This window comes from Lipotes vexillifer, unplaced genomic scaffold, assembly GCF_000442215.2.
Source record: "Lipotes vexillifer unplaced genomic scaffold, Lipotes_vexillifer_v1.1 scaffold365, whole genome shotgun sequence".
Taxonomy (NCBI): Eukaryota; Metazoa; Chordata; class Mammalia; order Artiodactyla; family Lipotidae; genus Lipotes; species Lipotes vexillifer.
Genome location: NW_006781263.1, coordinates 1,880,437 through 1,900,332, shown reverse-complemented (window position 1 = coordinate 1,900,332; position 19,896 = coordinate 1,880,437). Strand labels below are relative to the sequence as shown.

The window sequence follows — 19,896 nt, the reverse complement described above, 5'->3', positions numbered from 1 at the left end:
ATATGAGAAAAAGTCCCAGGTAACAAGATACGCACAGGCAAAAGAATGAAGTTGGGCCCTTACCTTACATCATACACAAAAATCAACTCAGAAAGGATTAAAGACTTAAATATAAGACCTAAAACTATTAAGTTCTTAGCAGAAAATGCAGGAGAAAAGCTTTAGGATGTCGGATTTGGCAGTGATTTCTTGGATACAACACCAAAAGCACACTTAACAAAATAAAGACAAGCAGGACTACAGCAAACTTAAAAACTTTTACGCGTCAAAGGAAACAAGCGACAGAGCCCTTAGCCCTGCTCTAAGTTAAAGTGGGGAAGACTGTTGGGAAGAATACTAAATAAGGGTCCCCGTGAAGGACCTGAGTGACACAAGCTTCTCCCATTGCCTCAGGTCTCAAGGACTCCTGGGTGAAGCGGAGGATGCAGAGTTAGAGTTTTAGCAGAGACACAGCACAACAGTACCCATGGCCACACTCTCAACATGGCCACTAACTAAAGGATTCCCCTGTCAGCTCCAGGGGCTGGCCATCGGCTGCATTCCTGTACTTGCTGGTTCAGTTTAAGAACTGAACTACAAGGCCCGTTATTACTGGTTAAAACTACCATCATGCTGAAGGAGAAAAATATAACTTACCTTGCCCTACTGAGAATCACTCAAGATAAAAAATAAGTATTTAAAATGAGCATCATATTTTTTAGTAGTAAATGCTATGTAATTAAAATATGCACAGATCAGGGACTCTTAACTCTGAAAATAATAAATCCTAAGGCAACATTTTTTAACATTGCTGGATTGTGAAATCAGTGTCCATTGGAACTAGCACTGATAGTTTGAAAACTTTAACAAAGAAAACACCAGATGCAGTACATGCACGAGGGGAAAGTATTGCTTTGTGTAACATCTGTGTGTGTGTGGGGAAGTGGCCTGGGATTAGAAAGTGTTTCTTGCTGTAGGTTAGTCCCAGTTTCCCAGGGTGGCTCGACAGGAGTGCATCATAACACTCTCTGATTAATCCTAACAACCTTATCACCTCAGATTCATTGTCAGGTAATCTGTTGAGGGGGTAAGGTATTAATAAAATCAAAGGTGGAGTGTCTGAATTCTAAAAAGGTAAAGAATCACTGTAAAACAGATGAAAATGCTGTTTTGTTTTTATTTTAGAAAGATCAGCCAGAAAGATTTTCAGCTTTTAGGATACAAGTCCAGATTTTAATGACCATGTGCTATTTCTGCATTCAGTGAAACTTATTTGGTCAAGGAAAAGACAGCAAAAGATAGAATTGTTTTTAAAGAGAAATGAAAGAAGGAAGCGGGGAAAGAGGGGAGAGAAAGAGAGAAAGGAGAGCTGCTTCTTGACGAACAAAGGCTCTTGGTGGCTGGAAGCTGGAGGTGGGCTCTGCTGTCTACCGTCTGAAGGGAAATCATTTGACTCCAGTAAGCCAGCTCTCAGGCTTCTCAGAAACCAAGAAAACATGTGCTATTTATTTTCAGGAGAGGATTTTTGTGCAAAATATCAGGTTAGTAGCTGTGAGGTGATTTCAGATTGGGGGTGGGGGATTAAGTATTCTGTCCAAATACAAGGCGGAATGTATCTCATCTCTGGTGTGAGCCTTTGGAAGGCAGGACCGGGCAGTGAGTCACCCCAGCCCAGGGGCCATCCTAGCGCTCGGAAATCAGCTCCACATGTCTCCCACACTGGGGCCTGCCCGTCCTTCTCAAAGGACTTGGACTCTCTCACTGGGCTGCCCGTCCAGGCTGCCTCAGTCTGCTTTCAACTGTACAACAGTTTGGAGGGAGAAAGCTCATCTCTCCCGCCCACGCAGCCAGAGCCCACCCCCTTCCACGCCCGGCTCCTCACGGGCACTTGATCCTTAAACCTCCTGTGGTCCTTCTCCAAGCAGAGTCACTGGCGGCCGTCTGGACAGTTTTTATGTGGGATGTGGCGGCCCTGACCCGAGTAATCAAGGGTTGGCACGATCCAGCTGAGGACTGCCGGGCACATCGCCTTCCCCCACCTCCAGTGCATGTTTCCTCTAATGGTTTCAGTGCAGAGTGAGGTTTAAAAGGTGAAAGGATTACGTGCACTCCCTTGGAGGAATAAACACTAACTGAGGCAGGACCAGCGACCCCAAAGCAGCCGGAGGGGTTGGAGCAGACGCTCAGGACTGGAGTCGTTCTCCCACGGCACCTGATACCCCTATTCACTGTTACTTTAGTCAGAAGAGCTGCACAAAACAGCAGACGAAGAACTGAGAGATGACCCAGAAAGGAAAAACAAAATCAAGATTTGGTTAAAAAAATGATCAGGAGAGGTTACAGGCTACACAGCCTGTGTAGAAACAAGGGAAGAGGGGTTCAAGTACACAGATTCTGCAGCAGAGAGGACAGGGCAGGACTGTCAGTGCAGACACTCTCTGGGGCCCGGCAGGACCACACATGTGACTCTGGCCAGATGGGAGCAGTAGGAGGGGCGGGAGAGCTCACGCCCTGTCCGGAGGGGACAGCTGTTCTGTGGCCATGGCCGACTGCTGCCAGCCGGGAAAGCGGGCCTGCTCTTGCCAGATTTCTGGCTTAAAAAAAAAATTAAAGCACTGCACAGGCCACACAGAACATACTTGCAACCTTGAAACTAGACAGTGGTGAGCAATTTTTTCTGTGTTCACTGAATGTGGCACAAGAACACTCAAGAGAAAAACTTCAGCCAAGGGATACAAGCTAGATGTTAAGAATAGCTTTCTCCGCTAAAAGAGCTGACATAGCCCGGGACATAGGATCAAGGAGGCTGCAACAGCTGTCTGGAGATTGCTAGGGCGCTGCCTGTATCAAACGGACCAGATTCCAGAATTTTTGGAAGCAAGAGTATACTTTTTGCTCAAACAATTCAGACATTCTCCTGGAACAGCCTAGAAGACTTGGCCAGGACACCAACGGCATAAAGCAAAGCTGCAGAGTTGAAGTCTGTGGCACTTCAGGCCCAGGCTTTTCCGGGATGAAGAAGGGCAGTGAGGAATCAAGTGGCTGAAAGCCGCATGGCACAGCCCTGCAAATTCAGTTGTTAAATGAATGAGTGAACAGACAGAGGAGCGAAAGGAACAAAGCTGGAGGTTCCAGTTGGCCTGCTGTAAACAAGGTCGGGACGAGGGTAATATCTCAATATTTCCAAGGTGAAAAGACCTGAGTCTTAACTGCAGGGACACCGTAAGTCTGCAAATTTGAGGACTGGGTGGCCCCTTAAGGCTTCACTTTGTAGCCTGTGACTCAGAACTCCAGAGAAATACTTCCTCCCGTCAGTAATGTCAAACCCTCAGAAAAAAACTGAGTAGTGCAAACAATTAGATAAAACAAGCATTACTAAGAATACAATGATTTTCAACTAGATGCTCTGGCGCATACAGAAGTAGTGTACACGCAGGCGCAAGTTTCCAGCTCTGGGCTGCTCAGTCAGGTTTCCATTACACACTCAAAGCTGCGTCAAGACTGAGTTTCAAAAGTAGAAACTACTGCGGCTGAAAATACAAAATAAGGCAAGGGGTCCAGGGGTGAAAATCTACCCTTAGCTATCAATTCCAGACTGACGACACAACGAGAGAAATATATTTTTCCTTACTCTGTTACACAAGCTGGCTGAACCCCATCACCTATCTTCCTGCCAAGTGGTGATGGATCACCGAGATTCTTTTTTTCTTTTTGATACGCATTTTGTCTAGAAAATGGGAACAGAGAAAGAAAATGAAAATGTGCTGAATAAAGGGAGGCAGGAGAGCGATGATGCTGAGGAGAGAAAGAAAAAGCCTCAACTTCTTATCTTTCATTCTCTTTTATATGCAAATGTACACCTGCTAAAATACTTCTAAATCTACCAAATAAAAAGAAAAAGAAAATATCTGGCGAACAAGTGCTTTTAACAACCCATTACAAGAGCCAGATAAACACGTGGTTCCCCAGCCTCTGAGGGGTGTCTCCGTCTCCAAGGCAGAGGCTCGGCCTGGCTGGCCTGGCTTTCGCAGAAATCCCTGGTGAAGAAAAGAAGCGAGGGAATAACAAAAGGAGATGCAAACAATGCCATACTACAGCTAGAAAAGCAACCCTGAACCGACAAAGAACTGGGCACCTCTGAGTCAGGAAGGATAACTGATTCCTGTAGGAAGCATGTAGAAATTCTAAACTTAAATTCGAAAAATAGTTTCTGCCCACGAGTTTCCCAGGGCTAACGCTTTTCATGTATTTCTGCACCCATGCCAATTTTTCATTCACACTGCACTAGATGTGTTGCTGATGGAGCAAACCCAGTTGTCTTTGCAAAATAAAACAAAAATTGTGGGATGTAACTCTAAAATTAATTCTAAAGGTAAATACTATTACTTAAAACCCAGAAATCACTTGTCTAGCAATCTACTCAAATTAAAACAAGAAACTAGGGCTTCCCTGGTGGCGCAGTGGTTGAGAGTCCACCTGCTGATGCGGGGGACACGGGTTCGTGCCCCGGTCCGGGAAGATCCCACATACCGCGGAGCGGCTGGGCCCGTGAGCCATGGCCGCTGAGCCTGCGCATCCGGAGCCTGTGCTCCACAACGGGATAGGCCACAACAGTGAGAGGCCCGCTTACCGCAAAACAAAACAAAACAAAACAAAACAAAAAAACCAAGAAACTATTAGGCTGAGGGTGCTTTCACAATTCTGAAAATACAGAAAACTCATCTATGTTTAGGAATTAAAAAAAAAAATGCCACACGGGACTTCCCTGGTGGCGCCGTGGTTAAGAATCCACCTGCCAATGCAGGGGACACGGGCTCGATCCCTGGTCTGGGAAGATCCCACCTGCTGCAGAGCAACTAAGCCTGTGCGCCACAGCTACTGAGCCCGCGAGCCACAACTACTGAGCCTGTGTGCCACAACTACCGAAGCCCATGCCTAGAGCCCATGCTCCACAACACCATGTGCCTAGAGCCCATGCTCCACAACACGAGAAGCCACCGCAATGAGAAGCCTGCGCACCGCAACTAGAGAAAGCCCGCGCGCAGCAACAAAGACCCAACGCAGCCAAAAATAAATAAATTTTTTTAAAAAAGAGCCACATGTCTAGGTGAACGTGAGAGGCACACAGACTGGCTCTATAACCGGAATTACTTTTCATATCTAGACTTTCCGTGGTAACCACCACTCTACCAGCAGTCCTGGGCCTGGGAGCCTCTTGTCCAGGTTTCCTCTGTCCTCGCACGGGGAGGGCAGATGCACGGAGAAGGGAAAAGCTCCCCGTTCAGATGAGCTGCCTGGAGATGCTTCCACCACATTCTGAATTTCTATGGGGTGCTTCAACAATTACACCTGAAAGTAAGTGCCAGGCTTGTAGCTGACCTTTAACGAACGTCCCAAAACTGAACCGCAACAGTTCTGCTAATACTACTTCACGTGAAAATTCAGAACCATGTACACTGCTCAGCCATGGGAGGTGGAGTTTCAACTCTCAGCGTCGTGGGATCTTTCACTTTTGAGTAATTTTCATCAGGAAGCTGTATCTTAATGGCATAATTAAATAGTCTTTAAAAGCAACTTTCTAGCAATTTGTACTCAATGATTTATAAAATGAGAAGATTTGGAAATAAAGACAGTAATATTCTCATCATCATCATCATCTATAGTAGGGCCAGGAACAATCACTGTACACGATGAACCAGAAGTCGGCAGTGTGAAATATGAAGAAATCCCTCCCCACCCCCTGTACCGGGTTGACTAGTGCTTCCCCCAAATTCACGACCATCCAGAACCTGAGCATGTGACCTTATCTGTAAACAGGATCTTTGCAGATGTAATTAGCTAAGGATCTCAAGATGAACTCATCCTGGATTTACACTGGGCTCTAAATCCGATGACTCCTGTCCTGCTGGGAAGAGGACACAGAGACACAGGCGGCGGCGACGTGAGGACGGAGGCAGAGACTGGAGTCATGCTGCCACAAACCAGGAGCCACCAGAGGCTGCCACAGGCCAGGAAGGATGCTCCTGGGAGCCTTCAGAGAGCCCTGCTGCCACTTTGATTTTGGACTTCTAGCACCCACAACTGGAGAGAAAACATTTCTCTGGTTCTAAGCTCGTGGCACTTTGCCACAGCAGTCCTAGGGAAATCATACCCTCCTTGACCCCTGATTGTACTGAAATATCTAAAGCCCAACCTCTCCCCTCTCTCCACTCAAGTCTCTTGCATAAAATAAAGGTGTTTCACACTATGACCTACAAGGGCTCTTTCGGCTTTGAGATCCCCTGCTCCATGGTTCTCAAACCCGGGGAGTCACCTGGTGTGTTACACAAGACTGATGCCTGGGGCTCAGGCCTGGAGGTTCTGGGGCACCCGGTCCAGGGTGTGGCTGGGGTGTGGGTCTGTTTTAAAGCTCCACACGTGATTCTGCTGTGTAACCACTGAAGAGAATTTCTCAGGCACTTCTGAGTTCATTTCCTTGAAAGCACCCAATCAAGAGCTCTTCAGAAAGGCGCCTTCCATTCTTCTATGACCAAGTTAAACAGGCACCACCAGCCTGCAACGTCCTGAGTGAGGAGTTCTCAGCTGTCATGAGCAGCTGGACCCCTGCCACAGAGACGGGGCCAGGGCCAACTCAGCAGCACACAGTGCTTCCCTGGGCTCCCTTCCCCAGGCACAGCAGGTAAGGCATCCTGACCTGACTGTGCATTTCCGGGACAGAAATGGTGAGGCACAGTCTCAGGAAAGCCTGAGGAGTAGAAGTGCTTTGCCACTGGACTCCGCAGTCCTCAGCTGTCACTGCAGTTTTCTCCCCCAGGATAAATCTAGCCACCGGTGACAATGCGGCCATCGTGTACTTCCAGCCTTTTCCCAATCTGATGCAAAACTCAAGCCATGATGTTTGGGGAAGCCCTGCCCACAACCCCAGGAGCACCCTGCAAATCTAGGCTGACCTCCCACAGAGCTTCTAAATGGACGTACCTCAGTCTGACCTGGAATATTTCAGCTTGCCAAAGACTATCAGTGAGAAATGGCACAGTCAGGCAACCACTTTCAACACAGCTTGACCAAGAGAATTGGTGTCAAAAGAATGAGAGGCTGAATGGACATTCTTAGAGGCTTAATCCTCTTGAGATAAAAGCTGAGAGCCCTTTTCACATGGAGCTTAAGGAGATGAGTTTTGCCAGGATGGGCACGTGGGTGGGAAAGTTCCGGTGGAGTGACTGATGGAAAGAGACGGTGTTCTGGCCTAAATCAACAAGCGCTTAAGGAAACTCCTTAGTACTTTCATTTTTATTCATTCGTTTGATGAAATGAGTGCCCATTGTGTGCCAGATACTGTGTCGGGGCTGGGTTTTTATGACATTTAGCATAAGCTGCATCATCTACTAAAATTAAAACTCACCAAATCCTCCTCAAAGGTAAATTTCGTATAAATACCAATAAAATTACCAATGTGGGAAATTTTACTTTGGGGGTATGAGTAGTTCAGAGGGAGACTTTCTCTCATAATCTAGACAAGCATGGCTTCAATTCTGGCCTAAGTGCTCCAGGGAAACACTGACCTGACTGTCCCGTACCCGCTTCGTGGTCTCAGGCTCGCCTAGGGGTACAGACTCACTCCGCTTTACAAGGGCCACCCCAGGACAGTCTACACTCAGAAATCCTCAAGAGCTGCCCACCTCTCCAGGCTTTGCTCATCACCACTCTCAAAATCGTCCTTGCAGGGCTCATCTTTTGTTAAGATACAAACCGATGTTTAACTGGTCCAGACGCCGTGATGCAGGCGCCTTTCTTATAAAACAAAAGAGGCTGCGTGATGGGATGGAAGGACTTCAGGGCTTAATTCCTGAAATTTGAGTGTGATTCAAGATCTGACACACTGACTATACGGCCCTGAACATGGCTCTCAATCTTTCAAGTATGCCGGACCATCTGTAGAACGATTTGCTTACCTGCAGGGCTCCTGTGAAGGTTAGAGACGATGGAGGCTTAGGAGGGCAGGGACCTGGTCTTTGGCTGTCCCTGGTATTCCCTGGACTCAGCCCAAGTAAAGGTGTAACATATATGCAAATTATATATTATTCTTAAATAAAGAAAACCACACACACATAGATAATCACATTAATCTTTGATTTTGACCTGGATTCTTTAGTGTGAACAACCAGACTAAAGGAAGGGGTAGCCTGTGTCAACAAGCAGATCACAGGCTGTGGTTGTGTGCGTGGGTGTGTGTGCAGGAGGGTGTGTACGTAAGTCTCCGCACAGATGACAGGAACTAGCGTGAAACTCACATTCCCCATGACAGTGACTAACAAGGCCGATGCCTTCAGAGCGACAGCAAACTCTTTAAGTCGTGGGGATACGCAATAAGAAGGGAAATGAATGAGAACGTCGGCTCATTTGATCCCTTCACTACGGAATGAGAATCACAGGCTTAACATTAGAAGCAATGTCATTGCTCCCAGAAGCAAGAACCCTTCCACGGAGCCCCTCTAGAGAGCAGGTTCCTGCCACGGTTCAAGCCCTGGCACAGAACCTCATGCCTGGAAGACACCCGACTAAAAAGGCTAGAGAGTTCTGCTGTTACTGGGTGTGGATTCCTTCACTGCTCACTAACAGAGCCCCCAAGCTACACTCTATGACTATATTCGGTAAATCTGGCAGCCCCGCAAATATTTAAGGATAGCTTTTGTGCCCTTCTCAGGTTAAACTTTCCCAGGACCCTCATCATTCTGAAAACGGTGTAACTTCAGAGCTTCTGCCCAATCTCCTGTGCCGGACCCTGATTTCCCCGTGGCCTCTCTCTACCATGTCCCTTGGGAGATGGCTATAAGGCAGAATCACACAGAAGCACCCACCCTGAGGATGAGCACTTCCGAACTGTCCAAAGTTACTACTGTAACCTGCTGGTTGTCGATGCAGGAAGCAGCTTTAACAAGTCACTTTCAATCCTGACATCACCTGGGTTTAGTTACACTAAAGTAGCCCAGGTCAGGGGCTCAGACAGGTGAAGAAACAGAGCAGGAAGTAAAGAGCTGACAACAACAGCTGATGCCAAAGGCCAGGATCCACCACCACATCTCCTCAACTCCCAGTGGGCAGCCTCGTAAATGTTCCTTCTCTTTGGAATATTCCAGAAGGACTGTGGCCCACATAGACAGGAGAGCCTCAACAGAACTATTACAAAGGAGGAGGTGGCCTCCATTATCTTAAATCAAACGATACACCTGCCTTACTTCACCAAAGGCCAAATCTCCAAATAATCATGGCAAAAGACACAAACATTTAGTAAAGAGATTTAGGTCAAGAACTTGGAGATCAAAGGAGCTGCAACGACAGACGCAACCAAGGAATACGCAGAGACCATGGAATATGCAAAGCAGAGGTGCACAAGGCCTCCAGCAGGAACTTGGTGGGATGTGCCGAGGAGGAGGGGTGTGGTGGCAGGGCGCAGAACGGCAAGGCTCCCACTAAGAAAATGCTTCGGAAAGCTTTTTTCACATCCCCCAGGTTATTTTATATGCCTACTTCTTTGGCCTGTAACAGGCACAAAGCATTTTTTTAACTGTGAACTACTGATGGATCAATGACAATTTCTTTAAAAAAACCTTCATGGCAAATAGTCTGTATTACTTCTAGGTACATCACACCTCTTCCCACATGAAGAGAAGAAAGACTTGAAACCCTGGTACTTGACTATCGCCTCTCTTATGAAGAAATTCTGAGATATACAGAGAACAGACTGGAGATCACTGGTGGGGGGGTAGGGGGTGAGTGATACAAGTGACGGGGGTCAAAGGGTACAAACTTCCGGTTGTAAAATCAGCAAGTCCTGGGGATGGAATGTACAGCACTGTGACTACAGTTAACACTGTGGTACCGCACATCTGAATGTTGCTGACAGCATAAACCTTAAAAGTTCTCGTTACAAGAAAAACAATTGTAACTACACGTGGTGATGGAGATTAACAAGGCTGACTGCGCTGATCATCTCGCAACGTCTACAAACAATGAACCATTACCTCGTGCACCTGACACGGATGTAACGTTACATGTCAATAGTACCTCAGTTAAAAAGTCCCATGGGAAGACTACATCTGTATTAATTTGGGGACAGTCACTGACTCATGCTGAACAGATGAGGAAGAATAGGCAACGAGGTCACTTCCTGGTTCCTCTCCAACAAGCCCTTAGGATTCTAACTGAAACAAATTCAGAGGTCATTAGAGATCCTGCACTCAAAGGTAGATGCAAAAGGAAAGCATTCAAATGACTTCTTGGATATCTGCAGTTTGGGATCATCTACACTTCTATTAACTCTACTAATAAAAAAATAAACAGGGAATATTCTATCAGAGTTTTCTCAAAATGAAGAATAAAAATGCAATAAACGTATCACCAGAGAAAACGTTTAAAAGAAAAGAAAACCTCTGTATTTTGGAGTGAAATATTATCTGATGCAGTATACAGTAACTGCTCTACTATAAACTCCTTTTTCAAAATCAGAGTTCATTCTAGACACATGGGTTTAAAATTAATCATCAGGCCATGAATCATACTGCCATAAAGGAAACCGTTCTCTTCTGCTTATAAACAACAAAACTAACACATATGCAGATGCATGCCTCAGTGCCTCGGTGCAATGGTGTGTTTACGTGCATAAATACTTGAGGTCAGGCCTCTGAATTCATAGTGAAGTAGCACGCCACTTTACAAAATAAGGTGCTAGTGCATTTAGGTGCACCACAAGGAAGAGCTCTCTGCAGAATACTAACTACTGCTATTGATATTCTAAAGCTAAAGTAAGTAATGACATTTAGACTTCACCTAACAAAACTAACATATGTGCAGAAATCTTAACAGACCTTAATGAAACTTTACTGCTAAAATTTTTAAATGATCCGATGGGCTTTGTAACTGAGGCACAAGCAAGCTTCTTGTCCAGCACTGTTTTTTTTCCTGCTCTTATTACAGTATAATGATACATTCAATTATTACAGGAAAGAAAAGAGGGAAATCAAAAACATCTGTAGTTGGCCATATAATGACTGGTGTTCCCCATGGGGACTGACCTTTTCACACAGACACAGGTGCTGAAAGGCTCATGGGGGGGTGGGACACTCACATATGTAGACATGTAACAATTTTGAAGGACTCAGCAGATAGGGTTATTTTTTACCTTCCTTTATATTAACCTAAGCTCACACCTCATGCTCTCTGATCCCTTGCTACAGCACGTGGTAGTGGAATGCACTTGCTCTTCGCAGAGTCCACAACCACCAACCTGAAATGTTCTGGTTACATAAGGAAGTTGAATCTGAGGCCCTCAGGCAGCCACGACCTTACCTGTGACTGGCATCCTCGCTGCCACGCTTTCTTCTGCGCTCTTGTCTCTGCAGCCACTGGAAACTTCTAAAAATCGAACATATGATAATAAAAATGTATTTCAAGGTTATATGGATGGAATAGGCCTCTGTCTGTTTGGTTTTTTAACTGCCATTCCTTTTATTTGCATTGCCTCCCCATCTTCTTTTTTTGGTTAGTTTATCTCATCTGAAATACACTGTTACTAAAAGAAAACCTATTCAAAAGCTAAGGTATCTATCTCTATGCTGCTTTCATGCAAAATAATTTAGCCTTACATCTATCAGACTTGTGTGGGGCTTAACATAAGTGGGCCTCAGGTCCTGTGCACATTATCAACTTCTGACAATATGCTGAGCAACTCACAGCTGTCTTGGAAATGCCATTATAGCGGTTTACTGGCACGTCTTAACAGTAACACTAAAATAATCACAATTTCTAGATACTAAAAATTGCTTATTAAATTTGGGGGCCATAAATTCATTGATTCTTAATCATCTGTTTAGACTTTTATAAGGTTCTATTATAATTAAAAAGAATGTTTAATAATTTTGAGTAAATTCTATTAGGTGATATCAAAAACTTCAGTTCTTTATGGTACCATTTTAATGGAATCATCTTCATCTTTGTGGGATGATCAAAAAGTATATATTGTCAATTGTTAATTTTGTTAAGATTTCATAACTTACAAAAACAGATTTTATTGGAAATTCAGCAGAACTGCAGACCTACGATTAGGTTTCCCAGTCTTGAAACACCTATTTCTGGAAGGTGGTATAAAACAAGTAACATGTCATGTATATTGAATCACAGGTATTCCTTAGAAGCTTTATTTTACGGGCACACCTTGAGAAAGAGGGTGTCACATTGATTCTGAACGCAGTTTCGCTGTGGACAGACCCTTAACAATAGCTACCTCGTTCCCTTGTAGGAACACTGCTGAGCCACAGACCAGGCTTTCCATTCTTCATTCCACTGTTATCATTCAGAGTGGATGGCAAGCTGCAAGATGATTCACTGCTGTGAACAGCCAACCTATCCTTATGCTCTCCTGTGAGGCTTTTTTCCAATAATGCTGTTGCCTACAGTGCATAAAAGAAAGCACAAAGAAATGAAAACAAGCCGTGGTCACATTCCCCTTGGTCTCAAAGACCCAGCCTTCAAATGTTATTTTAGGTTAAGCTTTACTTAGGATTTAATTTGTCTCCTGACATTTAACTGAAATTAAAATGTCTTCAAGATAAAATAACACCTGATTATTTTCCAGCGTAATTTAGTTCTTTACAACAACTTACACTCACAAGAAGACATTTTTTGAGGACTGAATCTTATGCAATGCAATGTTTTTCTACTTGGGAAGTATGTATATGAGACGTGACCACCTCTGTTAACCTGGGTGGTTTATCCAAGATCTACTCTTTCATTGCACGAATCCTGTTTTTCAGGCACGTGAGGACAGAGTTGGTTTGGAATGAGAAGGAGATCTGGAAAAATGTGACCTTATGGTATCCGCATTCTTCAAGAAATGACCCCTGAACTTCCCCTCAATGGGAAGACTGTGGAAAAACTTGGGGGCGGAGGAGGATACACTAAAGCAGAAAGAGAGCCGACCTTATTGGAAATCATAACCTTCAATGAAAGATAAAGACACTCTGTACTTTGCCACTAAGCCTGCCGGGGAGCTTGGGGAAACTCAGCTGCCACACGGCCTATCTGCTTTCACAGGGCACTGAACTGTCGACATTGCCAGAAGTGTCCTGGGCAGGGAGGTGGGCAGGGATTTTAACCACAGCCAATGTGAGAGGCAGAGAAAAAGTGGCACGTAATAGGATAGGTTAATACTCATGCCAGTGCATTTCCAGGTCAGCACCCCTCCCCCAAGAAATAAAAATATACTGGTGACCAGAGCTGAACAACCATTGGTGCCGCTGTCCCATTGCCAGAGCACAAGCCTCTCTCTCCCCCTACTCGGAAGTGGAAGCCTGCCCCGGCGGTGGGAAAGGAACGCTAGCTAGGTGGTGGCACCGACCTCTCCCTGGTACCTGATGACAGTAGTAAACACGGGGTAGGGTCTGACCCACTGTGTGGGGAATGGACCTGAGACCCTCAAGTGAAAGTGAAGGGGGAGCTGGGCAGAGGCTCCCTGGTCATCTTCTGTGCAAGAGTGAAACCGTAACATCTAGTGAACAAAGGGGAAGATCATACTCCTTCCTTGTCATCAACATGAAAGGATGTGAAGAATCGCCGAGGCCAAACCTTGAAGATTGAGCCTTGTGAGTTTGGCCGAGGCCACTGTCATCAGCCTTGACATCCCTGCAAGGCTCTTGCCTTCGGTCTGCCTTAGGACCAGCTGGCCTCCAGGACCCATGGCTTATCCTAGGGGCCAGAGGTGGACTGAAGGGGACTTAAGGAGTTCTAGTCTCCTTGGCCAAAAGACCTGGTGTCAAGTTAGCCTTGCAGCCGAGACCTGTCTGCCCAGTTCTTGTAACCAGGAGCTTTTCCTACATTTGTATAAGTGGACCTTGGATTTTACTCCAACTGGGATAACTCTGGAATGAACTGAACAGGATCCCTGTTTCTGCCGACTGGGGTTCAGGTGTACCATACTCCCTTGAAGCTCGGGCCAGGGCTGGTTCCCATCACTGGCTGCAATAGTGCCCAGTCCCAGCTGCCCACGTAAACCATGGCACTGCACTTGCTTCTAGAATCTGTCCAGAAGGACAGGAGCTGCCATCTCACAACCATCAGGATGCTCTCTGGACCATCCTAGCATGTCTCATTTCAAGATCTCTGCCCATCCTGATCTAGTCTGTCTGTTCCCACAGAGAGTAAGCTCCTATTCTGTGCACCCAATAATTCTGGATATATGGAAAGCATTTTAGAAGATGAACAAAAAGAATTGGCTTAATCTCTGTAGTTAAAACTATTATTTTCTTTTTCTGATATTTAAAATAATCCAAACTTTCTGAGCGTGCCTCAGGTATGTATTTCTTCCTCATATTATCTTATGCAATAGCTCTAACTAATAATTTCTTGGCGTGACTTCACAATAGCCACTGTCTTAACCCACGGTTTAAGAATAAAGTTGTTAAAGGACTGTTGAGGCTTTCTACACTTTATACTGTAGAATTTGCAGACAATGGAGATTGTCCTAGATTTTCAATAACTCGGATTACTTCTCACTAGTCCCTCCGTGATGACACACAATCAACATCACTGTTTTGCACATCCCTTTCATGTAGGAACTTCTTTTGCTTTAGCTGGGTTCCACCTGGGCTTCAAAAGAACACAGACTAAAGTGCTATAATGATACTGCAAACATCCTTCTAACAAGCCCTTGTAAGCTTGATAAGAATACCACCAGTGTCACCAGCTCTATACTGAGCCCTCTTTTTTCACCATGGTGAGTAAGTGTGGGGCACACTGCAGGTTTTCATTTATTTCGTATATTTTATTCCATTTATCTTCACTACTTAATACTCATATCTCTAGGATTTCTCTTACTATTTCTAGAGATAACTTCTCAGAGATGAGTATTTTATATCTATAAGGGTTTTTGATGGATGGTCAAATTACAGCATGAGAATGGTTGGTTTGACTCTGCTGGACCATGAAGCCAACAGAGATGGCGGTAGATCTGCCCAGCAGGTCATCCGCAGAGGAATTCACAAGTTAAAGTCCCTAACAAGCAGGAAATAATGACAATATGGGACAGAAACAAAAGTCAGCCTGAGACAAGGAACGGTAGGAAGGTCCATTCAAAGGACCCATCAAAAACAACTTATGCAGAGTCAGGAAAAACATCTGTGATACATTCTCAAGATGTACTGTTTGCAGATCTTTGAAAAGGCGCATTTCTAAGGAAGGCCCCAAATGGAAGGAGTTTGCAGTGTGACCCGCGAAAGAACCAAAGCGCAGAGTGAGCAAGCTGCCCTGCACGTCCCACCTGTGACTGTAGGGCTCTGCAAAGTGGGGCTCTCTATCTGAAAAATGCCACCAAAGATGGACCTTCTGATGGTGCTTATGAACGGCCTGTGCTTGGGTTCCAACTTATTTGTTAGGTAGTAAAGGCTCGCTCTCATCTCATTCATTTGAAGCCCAGTGGTGGTGGTAGTGGTGGTGGTGCTGGAGACTTCCTCATCGTTCTCAGCAGTCTGCAGCCTAAGTCAACACCAACGAACTAGTCCCTCACTTTTCTAACCTTCCCAGGAGCCAGGAGAAAGCGCTTAGAAATTCAACACCAAGGCACACACTACTTACAGGATGACTGAGAGTGATACCTCCATATTTCAGATCTTATGAAAGAAAAATTGTCCTATGAGTTACACTCAGCAGGACACCTAGGATTAATTGGCTCATTTTCTCAAAGTTCTGTCTAAATATGGATCTCGCTAGGCCTAGAACCCTAAGAGTCATCTAGGTTGACTCAATTTACATCTAGAAACTTATCAATTGTGAAATTCACATGCATAGATAAATGAAGATATTAATGGAAAAGGCTTTGTATCCAAACACCACTAAGAAAACTGAAAGGTGAAAATCAAACTGCTCAAAATATTGTAGCAAATAACACAAATTTATATAAAAAGAGTTCTTAAAAGTCAGTAAGGAAAAATATTACTAACCTACTAGAAAAATGAGCAAAGAACATGAACTGGCAAATTACCAATATGAAAGAAGAAATACAGATGGCTAACAAATAGGTGGGAGAAAAGTGTGACCACAATTTGACCTCCTTTGCACTTCTCAATTTGGTGCTCAAAAAAAAAAAGTTGACAGTATCCAGTTTCATAAAGAGCTCAGAGAAACGATATTTTCATCCATTCATGGTAAGTGATGACCCTTCCAGGGTGAGATCTGACAGTGCAGAGCAGAAGCCTGAGAGACGCACATACCCTTTGTCCTAACAGATCTACATTTAGGAAATCATTCTCAGGAAACCGCATGGGAATCTGTAAAAACTGAACTGCTCAGATATTCTTTGAAACCTTTTTACTAGAGGAAAAATTAAAAACAACTTAAAATGTTTAACACCAGGAGCCTGGTTAAAGAGACAGTGGAAGAGCCACACAGGGGTCTCTGTGCAGCCGTTAGAAAGGATGTAGAACATGTGACGGCATGAAAGGAAGTTCACCTGTGACAAGTGGGGAACACGGAGCCCGTGCACACAAACAGTATAACCCACGTTTGTCAATATGTTAAATATTAAAGACCATACATCGCAGTGTCAACAGGGTTCTATGTGGACAGTTGGATAACAGGCAATTTTCTTCTTTTTGTTTACCTTAATATTCCAAGTTTGGTTTTTTCCCTGTTACTTTTTTAAAGAAAACATATGCTAGCTCTAGAAAAATACGGTTTCTGCAACGGGTGCTACAAAGAGAAAATGAACGTGAAAGCACTTAATAAAATAAAATTACCTTCCATATGTAAACCAGTGCTGTTAATGCAGACACAGAAGCACAAGAGAACGAAACACCACGGATGTTGACAGCATGGATGTTTTCCCTCATACACAGATTAACTGACCCTTCCTCAAGAACCTTCCGCCTGCACACCGGAAGTAATTTTTCAGTGTTTAAAGAGAAACGCGAGTATCATTACCTAAGTTCTATCTGAGTTATAGGAGAGGAAGGGGATTTCATCGATGTAGCACTGAAAAGAAAGGGGAAATATTCATATGAGCCAGTGAACGAGTATTCAAGAGAGAAGAACAGAACACCAGTCCCTCATTTCAGGAGAGGGGCAGGGGTTTCTGTGGCCGTTCCCACCTGCTCTGCAAGTGACTCCGGCAGGCTGGGCTGCTTTGCCTGCAGAGGTCCCCCTGGGTGGAAGCAGGCTTCACTTGGGAGAAACGCAGTATTAAGGTACTTTGTATTTTAATGAAGCACCCAACTCATTTTTTTTTTTCACATAATTACAAATTTTCCTGATTTAAAAGCATGCAGCTCAATTATGTAATTGCCTAATAGGTTATGCGGGTGCTGTGGATCTTATCTGGTCTCAGGGGGACATAATCCAAATTTCAGCAGCTTTAATGATGTATTTACTCAGGAGACGGGTTGACTCCAGCTGACAGCAAGGGACCCACAGGTAAACATCATTTACATGTGGCTGTTTAATTAGCCATTTACCCAAGAGATCAAAGTAAGTATTTCTGAGCTTCACTAGACTCTTAACCAAGTGATTTCTAGTAGTGCTTTCTTAAATTTTGAAAATCTCCTACTTTTAAGATTTTATCTACAGAGAAACATTGAACCCATACTATTTACTAAATGTATATATTGTTCGAATACAGGAAAACAACTCAAAGACACTTGACTATGCTAATCATAAAACGATTTGTGAATCTAACAGTCCTAGAGCCCAGAAAAGCATTTTGTTCTCAGGTCTGTAAGGCTTGCCCCTGCCCACATCATTCTGGTAACGTTAGTCTTTAGGGCCCTGCATTTTTTCAGTCGCAACCTATTTGAGAAACTGACTGCTTGCTTCTATTTTTAAGGAAGGATTTTTTTTTTTTGGCCGTGCCACAGCATGCGGGATCTTAGTTCCCCAACCAGGGATTGAACCTGTGCCCCCTGCAGTTGGAAGCATGGAGTCTTAACCACTGGACTGCCAGGGAAGTCCCTTAAGGATGGATTTTGTCATTCATTTATTAGTAATTTTTATGGTTGTCACTAAGATGGTTTAAAAAGGAACAAGAAACCTACTAGGGGAGGAAGAATATCATTTGACTCATAAACCATTAATTGGGAAGCCCCCTTCCCATTAATGATGGAGATATTATTTGAAAAATTATGAGTGAACTGGTCGTCTGGAACTTGGAATATGTTTTCCTGATACAAACAACACCTTTAGAAGAAAAAAAAAAAGACGATGAGATGGCAAATGGCAGGAGACCAATACTTATTTCACCCTTGACATGGCTGAGATGTGGGGTAGCTGCAGTGAACAAGAATGGAAAATGATGTCGTGACAAAACAGTACTAAATACGATGGATAATAAAACCTGAAAACAAAATCCTTTTTAGGATCTACATTTATCAATAGGTATGGAACAGATCTAAAAAGCACAGGTTCTGTTCCTCCTAAAGAATACTGTTCTTTCTTTAAGAACATTCACACAAATGGTACCATACCTCAAACAAAACAAAACAAAACTAAGGGTTATTTACTGAGTCACACGCAACGCAGTAAAATGAAAATGTGTGCAGGAAGGATGCACACAAGGTTACCTTTGAAAAGGGCAGGAACTGTGAGGGGTGCCCAGGGGCTGTATCTATACCTGCAATAATTTACTCCAGAAGGAGGAAAGTGGGGAGGAAGGAGGCGAGGAGGGAGAGCAGAGAAAGGGCAGGGGGAAGGAAGGAGGAGGAGGGCGAGGGAGTCCGAAACAACATGGTGCAGGGATAACACGTGCAAATGTGGGTCAATGGCATCACTGTATCAGTCCATGTACGTATGTTTGAAATGCTTAAAAAAAAAAGTCCTTTTACTCTCTTTTAATTAAGGGGGCAGGAAAGGGGGGCTTGGGAAGGCTGGAGGGTGATGCAGAGGCTCTGGACTGCATGGCAGCACAGGCTGTGGCTTTGGGACAGAGGGGAAAGGTTTGCCTCCAGAGGGGGCACATGAGGAATCCTGAACATTGTGCATAATAAAAATAAAAACTTTAAAAGGATCAAAAAGCCCGAGAACCCTATATTATGTATAAGGATAAAAAAACATACTTGGAGGGAATTCCCTGGCAGTCCAGTGGTTGGGACTCTGCACTCTCACTGCCGAGGGCCTGGGTTCAATCCCTGGTTGGGGAACTAAAATCCCACAAGCCACGCAGCACGGCCAAGAAAAAAAAAAAAGAAAGAAAAAACATACTTGGAAACAAGACAAACTCACAAGACATTAAGCTCAGGAGAAGAAAGGCCATGTCTCTGGGGCAGCCGCTCTGGACCTGGTCTTCCACCACCGCCCCACCGCCCCCCAACTCCCCGTGTTTCCCCAGGAACGGGCTCCATCAGCTCGTGTCCAGCATCTCACGCTCTCCCTAGTGCCAGGTCATCAGTCAGCCCCCAACTGTCCTGGCTGAGCCACAGCAGGGTTCGTCCTTGGCCGTCCCCCTCCCATCCACGCAGGCTAAATTCCCTGAGGCCCTGCAGACCCTCCTGCAGCCTGGCTCAAGGAACCTGTGAACACCGGCTCCCGAGCTGGGCCAGACCCTGCACCGTGGGCGGTGATCCCTAGAGCTTCTCATCCCCGTCCCCAGATGCAGTCCACTCCCCAGCCACAGAGAACAGCTGTTTCCTGGAAAGGTGTGGGCTTTCTTGGTCTGTTCTTGGGCTCCTAACAGCCCTTGCCCATCGCCCCACCCTCCGAGCCTGCCAAAATCCTGCCTGTCTTTTAAGGGTCACCTCGCACACCCCTCAGCTCCCTCCCTGTTTCTCCAGATGGCCTGGCTCCCCTTCCTGAGGGTCCATACCCTCTGCAGTGTTCTTACTGCAGGCATCCCATTATGCCATTCCCCTGACGGAGGGACCACGTGGGATTTCTCTCTTTCCC

At 45.0% G+C, this 19,896-nt stretch overlaps 1 protein-coding gene across 1 annotated transcript in view; it reads right to left on the bottom strand.

Annotated features, from left to right (window-relative positions):
• KIZ (kizuna centrosomal protein) overlaps positions 1-19,896 on the bottom strand; it is a 121,295-nt gene that overhangs the window by 17,704 nt on the left and 83,695 nt on the right. Inside the window, exons 9-10 of the mRNA XM_007454530.1 lie at positions 12,260-12,425; positions 11,326-11,391 (exon numbers count right to left, since the gene is read on the bottom strand). Coding sequence (XP_007454592.1) covers positions 11,326-11,391; positions 12,260-12,425 — 232 coding nt within the window. The remainder of the gene's footprint in view (positions 1-11,325; positions 11,392-12,259; positions 12,426-19,896) is intronic.